The sequence below is a fragment of the Astatotilapia calliptera genome, chromosome 11 (assembly GCF_964374335.1).
Source record: "Astatotilapia calliptera chromosome 11, fAstCal68.1, whole genome shotgun sequence".
NCBI lineage: Eukaryota > Metazoa > Chordata > Actinopteri > Cichliformes > Cichlidae > Astatotilapia > Astatotilapia calliptera.
The window spans coordinates 20,437,673-20,456,936 of record NC_137432.1 but is presented as its reverse complement, the minus strand read 5'-3'; the positions used below and the strand labels follow the sequence as shown (position 1 = coordinate 20,456,936).

Here is a 19,264-nt window from a genome sequence, read left to right as displayed (position 1 = left end):
TACCAGAGTGATGGGAAGAGAAGAGTATGGAGAAGGAAAGGAACTGCTCATGATCCTAAGCACCTTATCAGTGAAGCATGGTGGTGGAAGTGTCATGCGTAGGCATGTATGCCTGCCAGTGGAACTGGTTCTCTTGTGTTTATTGGTGATGTGACTGCTGACAAAAGCTGCACGATGAATTCTGAAGTCACTGGACAGCACTTCACAGTGCAGATGGACAATGACCCAAAGCATACTGCAAAAGCAACCAAAGAGTTTTTGAAGGGAAAGAAGTGGACTTTTTTTTTGCAATAGCTAAGTCAATCACCTGACCTGAATCTGATTGAGCATGTCTTTCACTTGCTGAAGATGAAACTGAAGGGAAAATGCCCCAAGAACAAGCAGGAACTGAAGACTGTTGCAGTAGAGGCCTGGCAGAGCATCGCCAGGGATGAAACCCAGCGTCTAGTGATGTCTGTGTTCCAGACTTCAGGCTGTGATTGACTGCAAAGGATTTGCAACCAAGTATTAAAAAGTGAAAGTTTGATTTATGGTTCTTATTCTATCCCATTACTTTTGGTCCCTTAACAAGTGGGAGGCACATATGGAAACTGTTGTAATTCCTACACTGTTCACCTGATTTGGATGTAAATAGCCTCAAATAAAAGCTGACAGCCTGCAGTTAAAGCACATCTTGTTTGTTTCATTTGGAAACTTGAGCATATCCAAGTGTTGGAGTCACTCCATTGGCTCCAGTTCAATACAGAATTACCTTTAAAATCCCTCTTATAGTTTATATTGCGGTCGGGTCATCAGATGTAGATCTTGTAACTAGTCCCAGAATTAGATCCAAGTGTGCTGAAAGTGCTTTCAATTACAGTAGTCCCATTCTTTGGAACAAGCTACCTGCTGACCTGAGGTCAAGTACATAAAAAAACAAAACAAACAAACAAAAAAAAAAAAATCCCAGACTCAATCGCGCTCTCACAGGCCTTCACTTAACACCTGTGTGTGCATGTGCAAATTAATTACATCATTAAAATGTAATTTCCAAACATGTTTCACATGTTTAAAGTGGGTTCATCAGTCAAGTCAAAGTAAATCACAGGGCAATGGACTAACCTTACATGTGGAAATCAGAGTACAAAGAAAATCCACAGCCTGAAGTTTCGGTAGCTTTCGCTACCGATAGGGGGAGCTCTATATTTTCCCCCCCACAATCACGACCTTAAAGCCAACAAAAATGCATTAAAAGCCAATCAAAACCGAGGACATGAAACACTTCCTGTTTTTAGCGCTGTAAACTCGTGGATAGCTGTTTCCGTAATACTGTAATGTTATGCAGGTGAAGACCATGAATTTACTCTGTCACTCGCGGAAAGTGCTGTCCTCGGTGTTGAGAAGTAGTGTTTTACTAAAGCCAACAGAGGCTTTTGGAAGCATTTGTTCAATCTCCAAAGCTCGGTGCATTAGCCTGTCTGTGCCTCAACATTTTACAGCAAATCTGACCTCATGTCAACACTCGCATCACACAGCGTCCTTCACCGGGCACTTTGACATAAAAAGATGTTATTCGGAAAGCGAAGAGAGCCGAAATTCAGAGAGTAATGGCGTGATTGAAGATGATTCACATGAACTGGACGATAATAGCAGCGAAAACAGCTCCTTAAGTCGCAGTAAGTACTTAGAGCGTGATAGAGGTTTCAAGAGCAGTCGCTTACTTGCTTTATCATGTGTAATATAATTGAATTTCTTGACGTTTCACGGTTACGCGACATTTGGTCTTGAAAGTGTGATACCTGAAAAGTTTTTATGGTGCATCTTCAGGTTGCAAAAACAAAGTCCTGCTTCTTATTTCTGACAAAACTGCCAATATGACGGCAGATGCCTAAATTCTTGCTTAATATGCTTATTATTTGTGCCAGTAATTAATTGGCAGGTAATAGTAAACACTGGGATTTCATGAAGGATGAAAGAATGTAAATATCTACTACTTACAGATAAAACAAAGGAAAATATACAGTTGGGATACTTAAAAAGATGATTCATACGGTTTAGATGGTTCACATCAAGTGTGTGCAGTTTCATTAAAAACAATTAAACTCTAATAAAAATATTAAATATTTTTAAATCTGACATGATTGCGCATTAAATATAAAACTTTTTGTCATTTATGCTGTTGTTTTTCATTTAAGCCAAATAAGCATCAGATGTGTGTCATTTACTGTTATGGACACTACAGCATGCAACAGGCTGCACAAAACTGCAGCCTGTTGATCATGTCCACAGGATATGCAGAATTTATAAATAAAAAAGTAATGTAATGTTTATATTTGCTGATGTATTACTCAGGTTGTGTAATGTTACAGACACTGCAGAATTTGTCTGGCAAAGTCCACACCTTCACATATTGACAAGAGGAAGTAATGAAGAAAAATAATTAGTCACAGAAGTATAGAATTACACATGTAACACTTAAAAAAATTGGTATTAAAGGACATGCAAATGTGCTAGATCATAATTTGGAGGGTATTTGCATTTGTATATCAAATAAACAACCTTTGATTATATATCATTTCTTTTTATTCAATGATTTCAATCAACACCTGTGTAAACGTTCTCACCAGGACCAACTCTGTATAAAATTACTAGAAAATACTTCTTAGTTACATGGATGAATGCAGTTTTGTCATTTCATTGTGGGTGACTCATGTTCAAAGTACCAGTATGTTTCTGTAAAATGTCTTTTTCCAAACTGCCTTGCAGTGACTCAAAGAAAGTAGGACCCCTGTGCTGCTTACATGCTCGTACTGCTTTACCATTTTCTTTTCTTTTTGTCAAGGATCCTTGGAGACTTTCAGTCTTGATGTGCTGGTGTCTCTTCTGCGTCAGGAAAATGCAGTAGACCTCTGTGTGATTAAAGTACCAGAGCAAATCAAATACGCTGAGTACTTCATTGTCGTCAGCGGTGTGTCACCAAGGCACTTGCGCGCAATGGCACTTTATGCCATTAAAGTGGTAACTTACCTCTGTTTATTCTTTGTTACATGCTAAATATATTTGTTCTTTAAACTCATACAAAGGATGCTTTTACTTCAGTACAAGTTTCTGAAGAAAGATGAAGATCCAAATGTCAAGATTGAAGGGAAAGATGCAGAAGATTGGATGTGTATTGACTTTGGTATGTATATCCTTATTATTTGTTTAACAATTCCTATCCACTAAATTAACCATCTATAAAAGTTACAAGTATTTGTTTTTCTGTGTCTCAGGTAATATGGTTGTTCATTTCATGCTGCCAGAGACTAGAGAAGTGTATGAACTCGAAAAACTTTGGACTCTCCGCAGCTACGATGAGCAGCTGAAGAGTATCCCAACTGAAACACTCCCAGAGGATTTCATATTTGATGTTGAAGTTACAAAGTGAAAACATCTAAGGCTAAATAATAAGATGTGCCCAGACTGAACTACTTTGAGTTTTGGATACATTCTTTACAGTCAAAACCAAATCTGTTGGATTTCCAAAAGTACTTTAAGTGACAGAAATGCTGAAGCCCAACTTACCAGTATATACTGATCTCAGATATATTAACTGTACTATCTACATTATATCTCATCTAATGAGCATAATATCCCATGGCAAGACATCCATCTGTCTGCAGTTCACAAGTTACTCCATCTACTACTGGGCAGGTTTTAATAAAACTTGCACACAATGAAAATATACTCCAAATTGTTCTCAAGGTTGCATTTTGCCAGATGAGCTACTATCTGAAGTCTTTAATGGAACATAAAGAAAAAAAAAATACATGCTTTTGGCTATTTAGAAATTGTGGCATCACATAACTTGTCCAACGAAGTATGGACAATAGAAAGTACGATGCTATAACATCAAATATGCAGAAACAACAAATTGTGTAGACTTATGCACGGTGCCTTACACTTTGTTATGACATACACACCACTCGGACATAGGCTCTTGCAAATTTGCAGATATAGAAAGCATGTTACTGAGCCATCACATCATTTTTCTGCAGGGGTCATCCCAGCATTTACAATGATAGTGATTTATCTGTGATAGGCTAATGTATACTTGTATACTGGTCAGCCTTCAGTATTTTTCTTTAGATAAATAATCCAGAAACCCAACACCTTTTGTGTTTAAAATTGACAACCTCTAATGATTCTGTTAATTTTTCGTACTGTTTGACATCACTGGTACGGTGATATGGTGTTTGTAAAATGCTAAAATGACTCATGAGTTTGCAGATAAAATGTATGTTTTATCCTGTTTAGATTGTTGAAGTAAATTATTTTTTCTTACATTTCAGACGTGTTGATTGATGATTAATATGGTGTCGAGGTGAGGACAAAGAAGAGGCAGACGTTGCTGTCGAGCAGACGAAATGCATAGGTTCAGTGTTGATTCAGTCTCCCCAGGTGTGAATATACTTATTCACAAGCACCTGCAACTGTGTCTGAAGAGCAAGAGCCTTTTAATATTTAAACCTGACAGCAGCAAAGCAGTATTCACATTTGCAGGTATAATTTAAAAAATAGTCTGTATTTAAAATATATTCAAGTCTCAGAAACACATTTTCTGCAAAATTCAAGCAAGAATAAATAAATAAGAGAAAGAAGAATATAGAGTCACTAAAACAAGTCATTTAAGATGATGTTTTCAGCCAAATCCATCTGAGTGCTTTGTTTCGGAAAAAAATTGTTGCCCAGGCCATTATTCGTTACACGCATTCACTCAGCACTTACAAGATAATAAGACAATAAAAGACTCAAAAGTAAGTGTATCCAACACCTAGGTTGATTAGGACATGGACAGATTAAGAGTTTCTGTCTTTTTTCATGGTTTCTGACATCAATATCACATTAAAAAACAGACTGATAAATAGATTTTTGGACCTTTTTGACATTTAAAGAATACGGAGCCTGAGGGTAGAAACTAAGCCAAAACATACACAAACACTGATACAACTCGCACTATATCCCCATAACTTTCTTGCATGCAAGCATTACGCTTCATTGACTTATTGTCAGGACATTAGCTAAATGTGAAAATGTAATGAGGCAGGAGATGCCTGCACAGAGCCGACTGGACCTGGTGTTTGAATGCTTTTAACTTGTGGTCGTGCTGCTTGCACATGAATGGAAAATGAAGAATGAGTCAGACTAATGTTTAAAAACAGATGGGGAAGCAGTGAATTTGGACATCTTCATGCAACATAGTCTCTGGTTTCCAGTACACTCCCAATATAAACCCACTGAGATGAAAGTTAGACTTTGTTGATCACACTTACTTATTCAGTAGTTTAAATTAAAAAATAAGACTATCAAGTAATTATTTTTAATATTATTTGTCTTTATTGTAATATAGTAATTTATTTTTTTAAACTAGCTTATTTCTATTTTTTCTTTTTTTTTTTTTAAAGGCTCTGGGGGAAAATTGCAGTTTGAAAAATCTTTTTGTTCCACTCAAATTTTGAGTGGATAATGTTCTCATTATCTATACAGCTGTTTCACCCACTGTTTTCTCCCCATTAGGGACCAGGTGCTACGATGGAGGAGATTATGAAGAAAGGGAGGTTAATTAGTAAATAGTAGCAGAGTTTATGTCTTGCATGACTCATTGCTATACAAAGCTCACAGTCGGCTTACTTTCACATACATTACCAAAGTGCATATGCAATTAAATTCTATCATGGTCTTTGTGTAGCATTAGGTTTCTGTATAAAGAAAGGAGTATATTATTTAGTAGGTGGTCATTACTATCCAGTGCAACTGGCTAAAATAAATAATTTATCTTCCAGAATTCCTACTGAAAGTTTTAGCTTTAATCCTCAACTAGAAGTCCATCTGGGTGTCAGGCTTTTGATATTTTAGTACGAGTAAATGTATGTATTTAGGCCTTCTGATAGTCCTGCAGGTGGGCTCTCTCTTTGTAGATAACGTTTGTGAGGAGCATTACAAGAGAGCACATCAATTTTATCAGAAATGGCACTTGAAGGACTCTGTGCTTTATCCACCTGGCCCTCATTTGTCATCACAATACCTGATGTCACAAACTATTTAAATCAGTCCGTAAAGTGTGTTCAGCATCAAGTGCAAATGTGCTTGCAAAGATTCTGGGAGTATTTGTAAAAAGTAAATAAATAGTTTTGAGCTTCTTGTACCCCAACGCCTGTGTCCGGTGATGACAATGAAGTACATGATTGATGCCTGGTTGGCAGCTCCTGCCACAGCAGTCAGTTGGTGTCTGCTCCAAGCATGCCAAGTTTGACTGATCTGATCAGCATAGTGTTGTTTTGGAGCATTTTTCCTGACAGATTCATACTAACAGTGAACCTGATCACTTGGCAGTGATACTCAGTGCCATGAAAATCGCAGTATTAACATGTAAATGCTTTCTATGAATAACAATGTCATTTTCTTTTACAGCATCTGAATATTTTGCCTGTAATATGAGCCAGAAAAAGTTTTTTGTTTGTGTTTAGCCGACGTTACCAGCAAGGACTTGTGCTGTTGCTTTGGAGTGCAGCGCTCATATGACTGCCACAGAACAGCAACGATTTACTGCCAAGTTTTTGTTGAGTGCCCTTCTAAGAAAATAGTTGCCATTAAAGTTGTCTTATCATTTTGGGGCTGAAAGCTTTTTGTGCCCTCTATCAACTGAAATTGAAAATTTAAGGAGTTTTTTGTGATTTCCTGCCCTTTCTTGTATGATTTCGAGTAATTTAGAGCTATGCTTGCTCGTTTGGCCGAAATTGCTGCAGTTATTGTCTTAAGACAACTGCCTGTATTCAGTAGTGTTTAATTTGGACTTAAAGATGAGATACATGAAGCAGTTTTAAAAGGCCATAAAATCAAAGGATTTAACATATACTAATGAGTTTTGAACTTTTGGTTCATTACTGCTAACCGTTTAAAGGCTTTGACTAGGCTGCTCTTGTATAATTTGCACACAATACACAATTGTGTGATAGCAAGGAGCACGAATGCCTGTTCTTTTATTTCCAGCAGCTTTTCCTATTTTTGAGATGGTTAATGCACAATTTCATGAGTTAATTTTGTTTCCTGATGAGCCACAAGTTCTTTTGAGCTGCATCAGTCAAGGCATCCGGCATTTCAAAAACAATAATAAAATAAAAAAGTCAAATCAAACATGTGGAGCTTCCTGCTGTATCAGCCCCTTGTGATTAAGGTAGTAGTTAAAAGTAGCTTTTGATGTAGACCCCCTTTGCATTTCTCTATGAAGTGAAACATAATTTTTCCAAACACTAGGGCATCCTTTCATTTTTCAGCTTAATGTGAAAACCATGGCCATCTTAAGTTACACATCATCAGTTTTATTAAAACATACCATGCTGCTTTTGGTCTTAAGTAGATTTTCTACATTAATAAAACTTTTAGCTTTCATCTCCACTCATCAGTACTTTTCCATGATAACTTCAAAATCTTTTTGTGAACCAAAGAAAAGTTTGCTGTAATCAGGTGTACTCTTATTGCTTATTTAGACCTCCTTATTTTTTTTTAAACATAGAAAACAAAGCCATTAGGGTAAACAAAAATGATGCAGACCTTTTGGGTTGTTCCAAATGAATTGGTCCTATTGTAGAACACAAATTTCTGTAGCATGTTAGTGATGTACTTAATTTACATTTATAAAAAAACAAAGGTTATGAGTTTTTTTTTCTGAAATAATGCCATTTTTTGTTTCACTGCTTTGCTACTTTGAGCTTAAATAATGCAACCATAGATATTTCTCAGGAGTAGCCTAAAAGAACAGAATTACCCCCCACACACACACACACACACCCCTCCCCACATGGCACAAGCTGTATAAAACATGGGCAATGTAGGGAATCAGACAGACGTGCCTTGAACAGCGGGAAAAGCAACTACAGCAGAACTAAAGTGTAAGCAAAATCTTTATTTGTAACAATTTGATGGAGAGGCTTGCTTTTTAAATTTAAAGTCAGCATGTCTTTACAGATTTGACTGCCTTTATGTTTCATGAACATGAACATGGTCACTCTATTGCAGAGCTCTTTTTCTGATTTTGCCGTGAGTTGCTGGATTTGTGTTTTTGTTTTTTATTACTCTGTATTTTCACTTAATTTTCCCTGTGATCTAGGACGTGTTCCAACGCTGTGATGTCGCTGAGTATTCTGGCTCTCTGCCTGCTGGTTTGTATTCACTCTGGCATAAATGCATACCCAGCCAAACCTGCCAATCCACGGCAAGGCGCGCCACCTGAGGAGCTTGCCAAATATTATTCTGCACTAAGACACTACATCAACCTCATAACAAGACAGAGGTTAGTTATCTACTTCTATATTATTGAGTCCATCTTGACCCTATATGGAAAAAAATATTGTTTAATTGCTGATATCTTCTTTATGCACAGGTATGGGAAACGAGACAGTCCTGATACTGTATTTTCTGATGTGCTAGTGAGGGAGAGCACAGAAAGTGTTCCAGGATCCAGCTATATCAGGTAGATTTATTTACCCCATTATCTCTCTGTTAAACTACCATATATATATTCTTGTATATTATATATTCTTCATTGGACTGAATATTACTTGAGTCTGATTAGGAAGAGGGATACCTTATGCAGATATTTTAATGTGTTTTCTAGAGACTCAATTTCTAATTATTATGTTTTAATGTGTTTCTGTAGGTATGATGGGCTGCCATGCTGCTAGAGCTGTTACATCCAGGTTGACTTTACCATAACGCTGCCACTATGATGTCTTTTACTCCCATGAATTGAACTTGTGTTGCATGGAATAAACGCTGTGTGTAAAGAAACTACTTTAAACTGTTTGTGTTATTGCCACTGCTGCACTGTGACATGTTGCTAGATAGTACAAGTGTGTCTTACGTGGTGAACAGTGTTTTCTGTGTCATTCACTGATGGAGTAACAGTGCACTCTGATGGTGAGCTGACATCTAAGCATTTTGAGGTTTTTCTTAAGTGGGGCAAATAGCTTTTAAAACATGTCTGCTGCAAGAGTCCTATTTAGGGGAAATGTGAAATAGAAATTAGTAATGTGAGTACATCAAAGTGTTTTTCTCAGCTTTACTTTTACCTCTTTTATCAAGCCTACTGAGATTTGCCTCCACCCTAACTCACAACAGATTAACACTTTAATCTCATCAAGTGACCTGGATACATAAAAGCAAATCATGCAATGCTATGGTAGTCTCTATGTGCCTTGAGAGAAAATGTCACTTTTTTATGAATGTCAGTTGTGCAGATGAGGTTATTTGTTGCCAGACATGGCAACAATTATTACAGGACTCAAAGATGGCAGTGAGGCTTACAGTATCTCTTGGGGTAAGCGTATCCTTCCAGTTTAGTTCTTAGCTGTGCTGTTTGCTATGCAATATGAGCTGTCATCATTGTGCATGCTTTTCTGGAGTCAGCAGAGAAACTAATCTGTATATAAGGTTAGACATTCAGTCGACTTGTTTTTAAAGACTACACACACACTCGCTTACTCACAGTAGATCAGGAATCAATACACGAAATAGATAAAAGATGAGACCTATAAACCAATTCAGTAATGGATAATTGACTCAATATTCATCCCTATTCATAAAAACCATGAAAAGGCACAATAGGTGGTCAAAAGGCAACTGTATATTTTAATTTACAGTACTCGCATATTTAATTCAACAAAGTACTGTTGTTAAAATACATTTAGTCAAAAACAAAAAAAGTACATTAACGGGGTCATAAAAATCTGAAGAGGGCAACAACTTTGCTACAGCTTACTTTCATACATAAACATTTACTCTACTTAATATTTCTACCGTTATTTATTTTAGTGTAACAGAAAGTTATATGAGAAGACTGCGGGTTTTCGCTGCACTAGATATAACTTGAACGGCACTGGATGACATTAGCAGTGCGTGAGTGGACTGGGAACTGAGAGCAGGGGCGCATGCAGGCACGCACTCTGAAAACGCAGTAACAACTTATTCGTGCGCGAATGATCGGCGAATTATAAAACTCCGGAATAAAGAAAAGAATGAAAGCTTGACTGGAAACTGATTTAACTGGGTAAAGTATATTTCATTCATTCATTTGTTTATGTGAGGCTATGTAACGGTACGGGACCTAGTAGTTTCTCGGATTTCACTGTGCCACTGGCTAATGTTAAGTAGCTACTATGAGCCACATATTACTATTAGCTACTACAAAGCTAACTTTAGCTGATTTTACTTCTCTGCTGCAAGGGCCGATACTAACTGAGCGTTAACTACCGAAGCTAGCCTGTTTAAATTTTGCTGGCATGTCTGTTATTATGTATTATTAGTATTATTTGTCGGCCAAAAATAAAACTTAGAGCGCACGCCACTCGTAGTTGCTAGTTAGCGCTGCTAATTCGCCCGCATATGAGATCCAAACGGACACGGCACGAGCTCTGGTGTTAATGACAAGACGCCCTGAGAGTAGAGACCTACGGTTTAGTTTATTTCAACCAGCAACTGGTCGTTGTAATTAACGCCAAAATTAGTATTCACGGCTTCTACTTACCATTTCAGCTAAGCTACCTGACGTTGAAGTGGTTACACGTGCCCAGTGCGTGTGTAGCTTGACATCAGTTAATTTAACCACTGCAGAGAACACATTTATAAGTCACTCGTCCTGCCTGAGGTTTGGTGACAATTTCAGCTTCTTCTAAGAAGTGCTGCAGGAGTTTAAAGAAAGAAGAGAGAACACTCTTATGAGAACAGCTGTGATGTGCATAGGTTTTATTTTCCTTGAAGTAATGTTTAAACATTTACCTTATTCAAATGCTAAGGATACGGACCAACGAAATGCTGTCTGCCCTACGTAGAATATATTGTGTATAATGCAAACGAAACAACTGAAAAATGTAATTGAGAAGTAAAACAGAATATTTAACTAATGTAAATATAATATACCAAAATCACGCGTCCCATACAAATTATAACTGTTTTACTACATGATTTATTTTTTGATTACTTTAAATCGGATAAAATGTAGGTCCATAATTTGACTCCTTTAAGCTTTAAAATAAAATTCCTCTTTAAATAGACAGTGGTCATGTGATCATCTTGGCCAATCACAATGACTGCATTACAATAACATTGAATGGGCAGGAGAAGTGTGGACAATAAAGGGACCCTAAGGGTAGGGAGTTGCGTATTTATCATGATTTGCTTTTATTGATAGTTATAATGGTGTTAAAACGGTCTTGCTCAATTTCTGATTATTCTCCCTCCATTCTCTCATTAGTCCAGAGGTACCAGATGAGTGTTTTTTAGAAAACGTGGGGCTCGGTGTTGGCCTGCTGCACTGATGATCTGAAATCAGTAACTAGGTGAGTTGTTGCCATGTTTTTTTGGTATTTGTTTTAGGTCAGCATGGTTGTTTTGCTGCTTTTGTTGATAGTGCATAGCTAGAATACAGTGTTTCATTTATGTTTATACAGTTCACAATCTGTAGTCAAACAAGGCTTCCTGAGTCGACTGTCTTACTGTGTATTGAGGGAGTTCGAGAGTTTTTTTTCCTCACTCTGTTTGGAGACCGTGTTTGCACAGAAAATCCCCAGGGCCCTCTCTGTGTGTGGCTGGCACAACCTTTAGCCAGAAGGATGGAAGACTCATCCTTTGTCATTCAATCACCCTCTTTGTCATCTGCTTAATTCATGAGTGCCCTTTGTGCTAACATGCATAAAACACAAAGACCAACAAATGCTTTCTTTTCTAATTGCTCTCCGTTCTGCATCTGTTTATCACTCATACAGCAGTAAATGCAGGCTTGATTCTAATCATTGAAAAAGGCTTGTTTAGTGTGATACTGTACTGACTCGAGTGGGTTTCCTACATCCTGCAGCTCTCCAGTTGCTCTGGTTTCTGTAAACAGCAATTGGGTGGCTTTTGACCGTGTTTAGGGAGTTTCACCATCCTGAGCTGTGGAATAATAAACATGACTGTGGCCAACGCAAAGTCTGGCTCAGGTAAGCTGTAAGAGACAAAGTCCCCGACTAGCCTTTTGCACAGGAATTGCAGCAGTGTTGTTTACCATATTTGCCATTTAATTACCATTTGAATGGTACTGTGCCCACTTCTCAGAGATAGTTGTGGGGGTGCCTTTGGCCGCCTGTCAACAATTCCATTTGTTCTTTTTTATGGACAAAAATGTAGAAAAAACTATGTTTAATACATGGTTCTCTTGATAAAAACGTTTCAGGCTCATCTGTTCAGATTACATTTTAATTCAGTGTTGTACTCCTCATATAAACAAAAGAGAAAAAAATGACAAGTGTTTTTATTGCTACGTCTTTCTTGGTGACAAGCAAGATGTTGCATTAATTTTGTTGCTAGAAGTAAAATAATAATAATAATTTGACCTGTGTCACTAGTCACTACGAGACAAAGCTATTAGTGAAACAATTCCTTGGTGACCGTGCGTCCTTGTTGCTGTTGCAATGGAAATGAGCAATGTTCTTTGAATTGGCCCATTGATTCGCTCCCCACTTGTTGTTCTTGCCTTGTCCATTCGTAGTATACTGAAATAGTTTTCCACTGGCTCTGAATTTTAATTATATTTATTACTGCTGGTCACGAGGTTGGTTTTTCACTAGTATTTCTGCCTCTGTTTTTACATAGCAGTTCATTTTAGAGCTTAAAAGAAGTAAAGAGAGCAGTTGGCAAATGGTTAGCTAAATCATTTAAGTTTATCTGTTCTTCTACAGCCATGCAACAGGTGCTGGAGAACCTGAGAGACATGCCATCAGGCACAGGAGCCAAAGATATTGACCTCATCTTCCTCAGAGGGATCATGGAGAGCCCCATCGTCCGTTCCCTTGCTAAGGTATGTTGTGCACTCGCTGAAACCACTTCTGTTTGCTTGTTCTCCACTTCCTACAAACACATGCACAGATACATCTCACCATAATTTCATCAGGTCGATTTTTCTGTTAGCTATAAGTGAAGTAGATTAGAAGTCTGTGTAGGACAGAGGAAGTGAATTGTAGCTGGTGTTTTCTCATGTGTGGAGACGGGAGAAATGGGGAATTCATGCTTTATGTGCAAGAGTTGTAATCACATGAACTGATTACTTGTTGTGTGTCTTTTTCTTGTGTCCACATTTAAGTTAGTTACCAGAAATCTAGCTACTGCAATCTAATACCCTTCCTGTCATCGGAAGAGTAAAACACAAAGGTCTACTCTCTGCAGGGCTGTATAGCACAGCTTTTTTGTATTTTTATTTTTATTTAATCACCACAAATTTAAGTTCATGTTGAAGCTTAAGTAAAAACAGAAAACCTCTTAAAATTAGATCAATCAATTTGACACACAAATAAAGAGGCTTACAGCATGAAGAACAAATGGCTTACATAACATTCTGAAAAAAATATCTCCAGTGCAGATTGAGGTCATCAGGTTTAACTACCATAACTATAAATAGACAGCTTTTTATAGAAAACCGTCCACAAAGAGAAACTCTTGTCCTTATTTTGTAACAAGAGTTTGTAGCTTTAAAAAAACAAAATACACTATTTTACACAGATGGCCCATCAATCATATTAAATGGATTTGAATCCCTTGTTACTTTATATTCTGCTCTTAATTTTCCTTCATTCTTCTGCATATCACAGTGATAGTTTAACAGAAACAAAGCCCGCTTGTTCTTGGTGTAGGTGGTAAAGTAATTCACTGTGATATATATATATTTTTTGTTATTGAGTTGTTTAAAATGTTTGGATATATTAAAATTCAATAAAAATATCAGCAAGTGGGTTTTTATGAATGCCTGCTGTTGTAGCCAGTGCAATTATGGATTAAATTATGGAATTATGACAATTATGGAAGTGTTTTTGTTAGTAAGATGGTATTAAGAAGTCATTCAGAACTCTGGCTGAGGAACATAATGGCATAGTCCATTCTTAACAACTTGCAAGCCCCCATGCTTCCACATGTGCAAAATATAGTCCAAATTCCTAAAATCACAACCTTCACGCCACAGTTTTCAAACTTTATAAATCCACTCAGTGGAACAAACAGGTCCACTGAGTGGATCTAAAGTGTAATCTGGCTGCTTGGCAGAAATATAGAAAAAACATCAAGTGGTAATTGCAGCTTTGGGAATGTTATTATGCTATAAAATCACAGTTTGTAAGGCTAACCAAATTTACCTCATGCTTGATACAAACATTGACTTGCTGTGTACACTCTTTTGGTGGACATGTCTGTGTTTAGGCACATGAGCGTCTGGAGGAAGTTGCGTTACAAGCCGTGCGGGATGATAATGTTCAGCTTGTCACTGAGATCTTGGATGCCCTTAACAATCTCACAGATAAGGATGCTGCCGCTGCTGAGCTTGTCAAAATCCTGCAGGAGCCACACTTCAAGGTACCTTAAGTCTTATTCAGTGGCGGGGTGGGGCTTTTTACTGGAGTGGAAATGGAAGCCAGAGCTGCTTCTCCAACCCCTACCTCATTTCTTCTGATTTACCTGTCTGCAAGCTTCACCTAACTGGTCTCGCTTTCTTACTATCAACTAATTTGTTTCGGAGAGTATTGAGAGGATTCCTACGCACTGTTTGAGTAAATCTAATGTTGTTTGTCTTCACTGTCTGTAACTGCTTGGGGATATTTTTCAGTTAGTCTATTGGCAGTGCAGTTTGTCTTCATTTGTTCATAGTAATTCATGTAATGCATGTTGGAGTGTTTTTTCATTTTTCCAAGAAACATATTGTTAAGTCATTTCTTTCTGTGTGTATTTTTCTCTTCTTCTTCTGTCTTAGTGTTTGATAGAAGCTCATGACAAAGTGGCTGCAAAGTGCTATGAAACATCGCAGACTGCAGTTAACAGTAATTCCATGATGACCAGTTCACTGATGCCAGCTGATGCTGTCAGGATGATTGGCATCCAGAAGAAAGCTGGGGAACCACTGGTGAGTTAGCAAGGCATTGGTAAACACTCCTGTTAAGTTGCAAAGAGTTTTACACATGCCCTTTCACTGACTATCTGTTAGGATGCAGTGACTCAGCCTTACATAGTTAATCATCATCTTTTAGAGGAACCTGACCAACGCATGAAACTGGCCTCCTCTATGATTTATGAAGTGCGGATGTACAGTACTTTATTGACTCTTACTCTCTTTCAGGGGGTGACATTCCGTGTGGTGCGAGGAGAGATGGTGATAGCCCGGATCCTGCACGGAAGCTCAATTGACAGGCAAGGCATGCTGCACACAGGGGACATAATCCGAGAGGTGAATGGTCGAGAGGTCGGCAGCGACCCACATGTGCTCCAGGAGCTGCTGAGGGACTGCAGCGGGAGTATTACACTCAAGGTCCTGCCAAGCTACAAAGACACACCAGCACCTCCACAGGTACAGAAAAAGGAGGTTTCATTTTCTGAATTCACCTGGAGGTGATTGATAATCTTAGTTTAGTTTTTCAGTCCTCACGACCAGCCCTGGATGAGCGGATGAAAATGGGTGGATGGATGTTTAATTAATAAGTTGGATGCAAGATGAATTGCTTTTAATGACATTTTTCTTAGTTTTAGAGTTTTTCATATAATATTAAGTTACATTCAGTCATATAAATACACCTTAATATTTGCTGTTGGTATTTGATTTGATTTGCAATAATATATTCTGAAATTGTGCTCTAATGAATAATATATATTGATTGAGAGCTGAGTGATCTCTGAATACCAGGTTCTTGAAAACTGAGCCCATGGGAATCTATTAATAACACTCCACACACCAAGTAGGACATGCACCACTTTATTCAATGGAGCACACATAGCAGCTGACACTGAGAAGCCTTAGGTAAAATTACATCATAAGGCTATTGGTACTTTGTACTGAGGACGATAAATTATCTACTGTTAGTAAGAGTGAAAATGTTTCTTCCTGTTCACACTTAAGAGTTGTATGTGGTCCAACTCACTCAGGCTTTTGACTTCTGACTGGGAAAGAAGAAGGTTTACTTTCATATTGTATTTCAAAATCAAGAGTCATGAGACATATGTAGTTTTTTTGCAGCTTAATTAAGTGTTGTAATGTCACAGTACAGATTTACACCTCACCTCTGTTAAATTGCAGGTTTATGTGAAGTCACACTTCAACTACAACCCAGCCACAGATAACCTGATCCCTTGTAAAGAGGCGGGTCTGGCCTTCTCCAGAGGAGATGTGATTCATGTAGTCAACAAGGAAGACCCCAATTGGTGGCAGGTGAGTGTGCTCATATTACTGGAAATTTATGGCTGCCACAATATGTAAAACACAAGGATCGCAAAGTAGTTAATACATAATACACTACACACAACCATGAATGTTGGCAACAACGTTGGCCACTTACATAGGTTACATCAAAGACTCACTGCAGAACTCTAAAGCCATTGCTGCTCCCCAATGGCGAAAGTGCTGCTTGGTGCGAGTTCTGAGTCAGTTTGTAAGAATCTACAGCTTTCTAAAAGATTAATAACCATCAAATAGTTTTTTTCTTTCTATATATTTAAATTAAGAGTCTGAAGCATCTCTCAACTACTCTAACCCCTGTATAGGCACGGAAAGTTGTTGGTGGAGCCACTGGCCTCATCCCTAGTCAGGTCTTGGAGGAGAAGAGAAAAGCCTTTGTGAGGAGAGACTGGGACACGTCAGGTACAGGTTAGTATGACTCTTTCCAACCGTACCAGCTGCTCTTGTATAGATTTAATGAAGGTTAGATTTCAGCACCAAAATGCGGAGCACTAATACTTTGTGCATTTGACTCAGGGATGCTCTGTGGGACTCTGACTGGAAAGAAAAAAAAGAAAAAAATGATGTACCTCACTACCAAGAATGCAGGTGTGTATTACCTGCAGTTTTAGGGTTTTCGCGCTTAAATATTTACATTTTTTAAAATGGTGACACAGTACTGACTCTGTATCGCCTTCAACAGAGTTTGATCGTTACGAGCTGCAGACCTATGAAGAGGTAGCCAGGATGCCCCCGTTCCAAAGGAAAACGCTGGTTCTGATTGGAGCTCAGGGAGTTGGGAGGCGGAGCCTAAAGAACAGGCTTATTGTCGTGAATCCCCTGAGATATGGAACCACTGTCCCATGTGAGTGCGTGCATGTGTGAGACATAGACCTGAGACCACCGAAATGTTCAGCCTTTAGACCCGTCAGGCTGCATGAAATGCCTTTTCTTACCTTCTACATTCAGTTACATCACGCCGTCCCAGAGAAGAGGAGAAAGATGGGCAAAACTACTGTTTCGTTACACGGGAAGAGATGGAGAAGGACATCAAAGAGAGCCGCTATCTGGAGCACGGCGAGTACGATGGCAACCTTTATGGAACCAAGATCGACTCTATCCATGAAGTGGTGGCTGCCGGCCGTACCTGTATCCTAGATGTTAACCCTCAGGTCGGTCAAAGATGCACGCACTCAATATCTGGATCTGCTTCTCCTAAAAGCTTTGGTAGTGACATCACATTTTATGCCCAGGCCCTGAAAGTGTTGAAGACTGCTGAGTTTATGCCGTTTGTGGTATTTATTGCTGCTCCTGAGCTGGACACACTAAGAGCTATGCACAAAGCTGTGGTAGATGCTGGACTTACGACCAAACTACTCACGGTAAGTTTTAAGCCGATGAAACATTCTTAAATACGATGGTGGGATTTTACAGTGGTTGTCACTGTAATGGCTGTGGCTTCCCTTCTATAAATGGGCTTAATCCATTTTCTGTAACAGGAGAATGATTTGAAGAAGACTGTAGACGAGAGCGCCAGGATCCGCCGGGCATACAGCCACTACTTTGACCTGACTATTGTTAATGACAATCTGGACAAAGCCTTTGACAAGCTCCAGGAAGCAGTGGAGCAATTAATCATAGAGCCACAGTGGGTTCCAGTCAGCTGGGTCTACTGATATTTTACCCCCCACTGGAGAGAAGCTGCTGTTGGAGGTGCCAGGCTTAGGATAAAAGGGGATTCAACACTGTGCTGCACACAAAGTAAGTGTTGGACGTCAAGCCTGTGTGAATTTGGTCTCACACAAAGTTGCATCAGAGTCACCTTAACCTGAATTGCCAGATTCCTTTCTAGCACACTATGCAATTCACAACACATAGGAAGTGTACTTATTTATTGGCAAGTATTTTTTAAATGATATTTTTTACTCACATGGATTGGAAGAGTACTGGCACTCGTGTCAGATGCTTTTGAAAGCAAACCCAGTTTTTAATGTTACATCTGTATGTAAGATCAGTTAAGTTGTATTTATTCTACATAAAAATGAGGGCTCGCTCATTGAAAAGAATAATACCTCAGTGTTACAGTTTACAGTGCTTATGCGTCCAGTTTCTCATCTCATTCTGTCATTACAGACTTGTCATTCGTGTAGAATAGTGTCATATATATGAGACCTTTTTTCCTCCTGGAGGCAAACATTTAACTCCTCAGCCAAACTTAATGAATGGAAAACGATTTGCCAGTCACTGTATGAAGTTGTACAGGAAGAAAACTAATCCTGTAGTGTTTACCTATGGCTCTTTAACTCAAGCACGAAAGATATTACATTAAATACGCTGACTCTGTGTCAGACGTTTGGATCATGTAAATGTTTCTGAGTATTTGTTGCTGTGTTTGTGTTTTCAAAGAAAGACTTTCCACAGGACTCTCAAACAGGGTACTGCACCTCAGTGAAACATCCCTTTTGATGTGATATGTACTAAAATTTAACAGTTTTAAATAAAATTCATATTTACTTATAAAATTATATTTTACAAGATTTCACATAAGATGTATTTTCAGATGTCAAATAAATAACTGGTGTTTTCTAATGATCCGCTGTGTTTTAGGTGTGTTTCTTTAAGCAAACTTGCCGACAAACATGCTACATTCAGGCATATTAAAAATCAAAAGTGTATGTAGTAGCAAATGACACAAAAAGTTTAAATGTACACAAGCCAGGGTGGTGCAGAATGAGGTTTGTGTTATGAGCGTCAAAGATCCTGAAGATGGAGCTCATTGGAGAATTAATAATTGATCTGAGAGTAAAAATAACCTGAAATGTTACTGCTATAATATTGTCAAAGAATGTGATCAGTCCACGTTTGAGAAACAGTTATTGCTCAGAACAATTGATTTGAATACAATCTTAGTGATGATGACATAATTATATACTGTTAATAAGATGTTAATAATAAAACATGATGGTAGTTTGAGAGACAAAGCATGTTTTTTTTTCCATGAGAATGCCCAACATAATCAGAACCAGGAGC

The 19,264-nt window shown here is 38.2% G+C and overlaps 3 protein-coding genes and 1 long non-coding RNA gene across 8 annotated transcripts; 3 read left to right on the top strand and 1 right to left on the bottom strand.

Moving 5' to 3' along the window:
* The first annotated feature begins 3 nt into the window (after window positions 1-3).
* On the top strand, window positions 4-4,304 carry malsu1 (mitochondrial assembly of ribosomal large subunit 1). Its single transcript, XM_026184192.2, has 4 exons — window positions 4-1,655; window positions 2,822-2,997; window positions 3,079-3,160; window positions 3,252-4,304. Exons 1-4 carry the CDS (start codon window positions 1,319-1,321, stop codon window positions 3,404-3,406), a joined length of 750 nt encoding a protein of 249 aa, XP_026039977.1. The 5' UTR covers window positions 4-1,318; the 3' UTR covers window positions 3,407-4,304.
* LOC145431810 (uncharacterized) lies at window positions 3,821-10,676 on the bottom strand. The gene is made up of 2 exons (XR_013912113.1): window positions 10,541-10,676; window positions 3,821-4,369 (listed from the first exon to the last, which is right to left on the bottom strand). It is a non-coding gene; the product is annotated as an uncharacterized LOC145431810 (long non-coding RNA).
* Window positions 4,540-8,805, top strand: LOC145431808 (peptide YY-like). Of its 2 annotated transcripts, XM_080307966.1 has the most exons (4): window positions 4,540-7,907; window positions 8,126-8,308; window positions 8,399-8,488; window positions 8,675-8,805. In XM_080307966.1, the coding sequence occupies exons 2-4, from the start codon at window positions 8,145-8,147 to the stop codon at window positions 8,697-8,699; spliced, it is 279 nt and encodes a 92-aa protein (XP_080164092.1). In that variant the 5' UTR covers window positions 4,540-7,907; window positions 8,126-8,144; the 3' UTR covers window positions 8,700-8,805. The 2 variants fall into 2 exon arrangements, with proteins under 2 accessions (XP_080164092.1, XP_080164091.1); XM_080307965.1 differs by having other exon boundaries at window positions 4,543-8,308.
* On the top strand, window positions 9,881-18,826 carry pals2a (protein associated with LIN7 2, MAGUK p55 family member a). 4 transcript variants are annotated; one of them, XM_026184190.2, is made up of 14 exons: window positions 9,896-10,063; window positions 11,267-11,351; window positions 11,867-11,990; window positions 12,729-12,847; window positions 14,236-14,388; window positions 14,783-14,932; window positions 15,146-15,373; window positions 16,097-16,228; window positions 16,561-16,663; window positions 16,772-16,843; window positions 16,938-17,099; window positions 17,204-17,406; window positions 17,488-17,616; window positions 17,734-18,826. In XM_026184190.2, exons 3-14 carry the CDS (start codon window positions 11,960-11,962, stop codon window positions 17,908-17,910), a joined length of 1,659 nt encoding a protein of 552 aa, XP_026039975.2. In that variant the 5' UTR covers window positions 9,896-10,063; window positions 11,267-11,351; window positions 11,867-11,959; the 3' UTR covers window positions 17,911-18,826. The 4 variants fall into 4 exon arrangements, with proteins under 4 accessions (XP_026039976.2, XP_026039975.2, XP_080164089.1 ...); XM_080307963.1 differs by lacking the exon at window positions 9,896-10,063 and adding an exon at window positions 11,115-11,161; XM_026184191.2 differs by lacking the exon at window positions 11,867-11,990 and having other exon boundaries at window positions 9,881-10,063.
* Window positions 18,827-19,264: the final 438 nt, after the last annotated feature.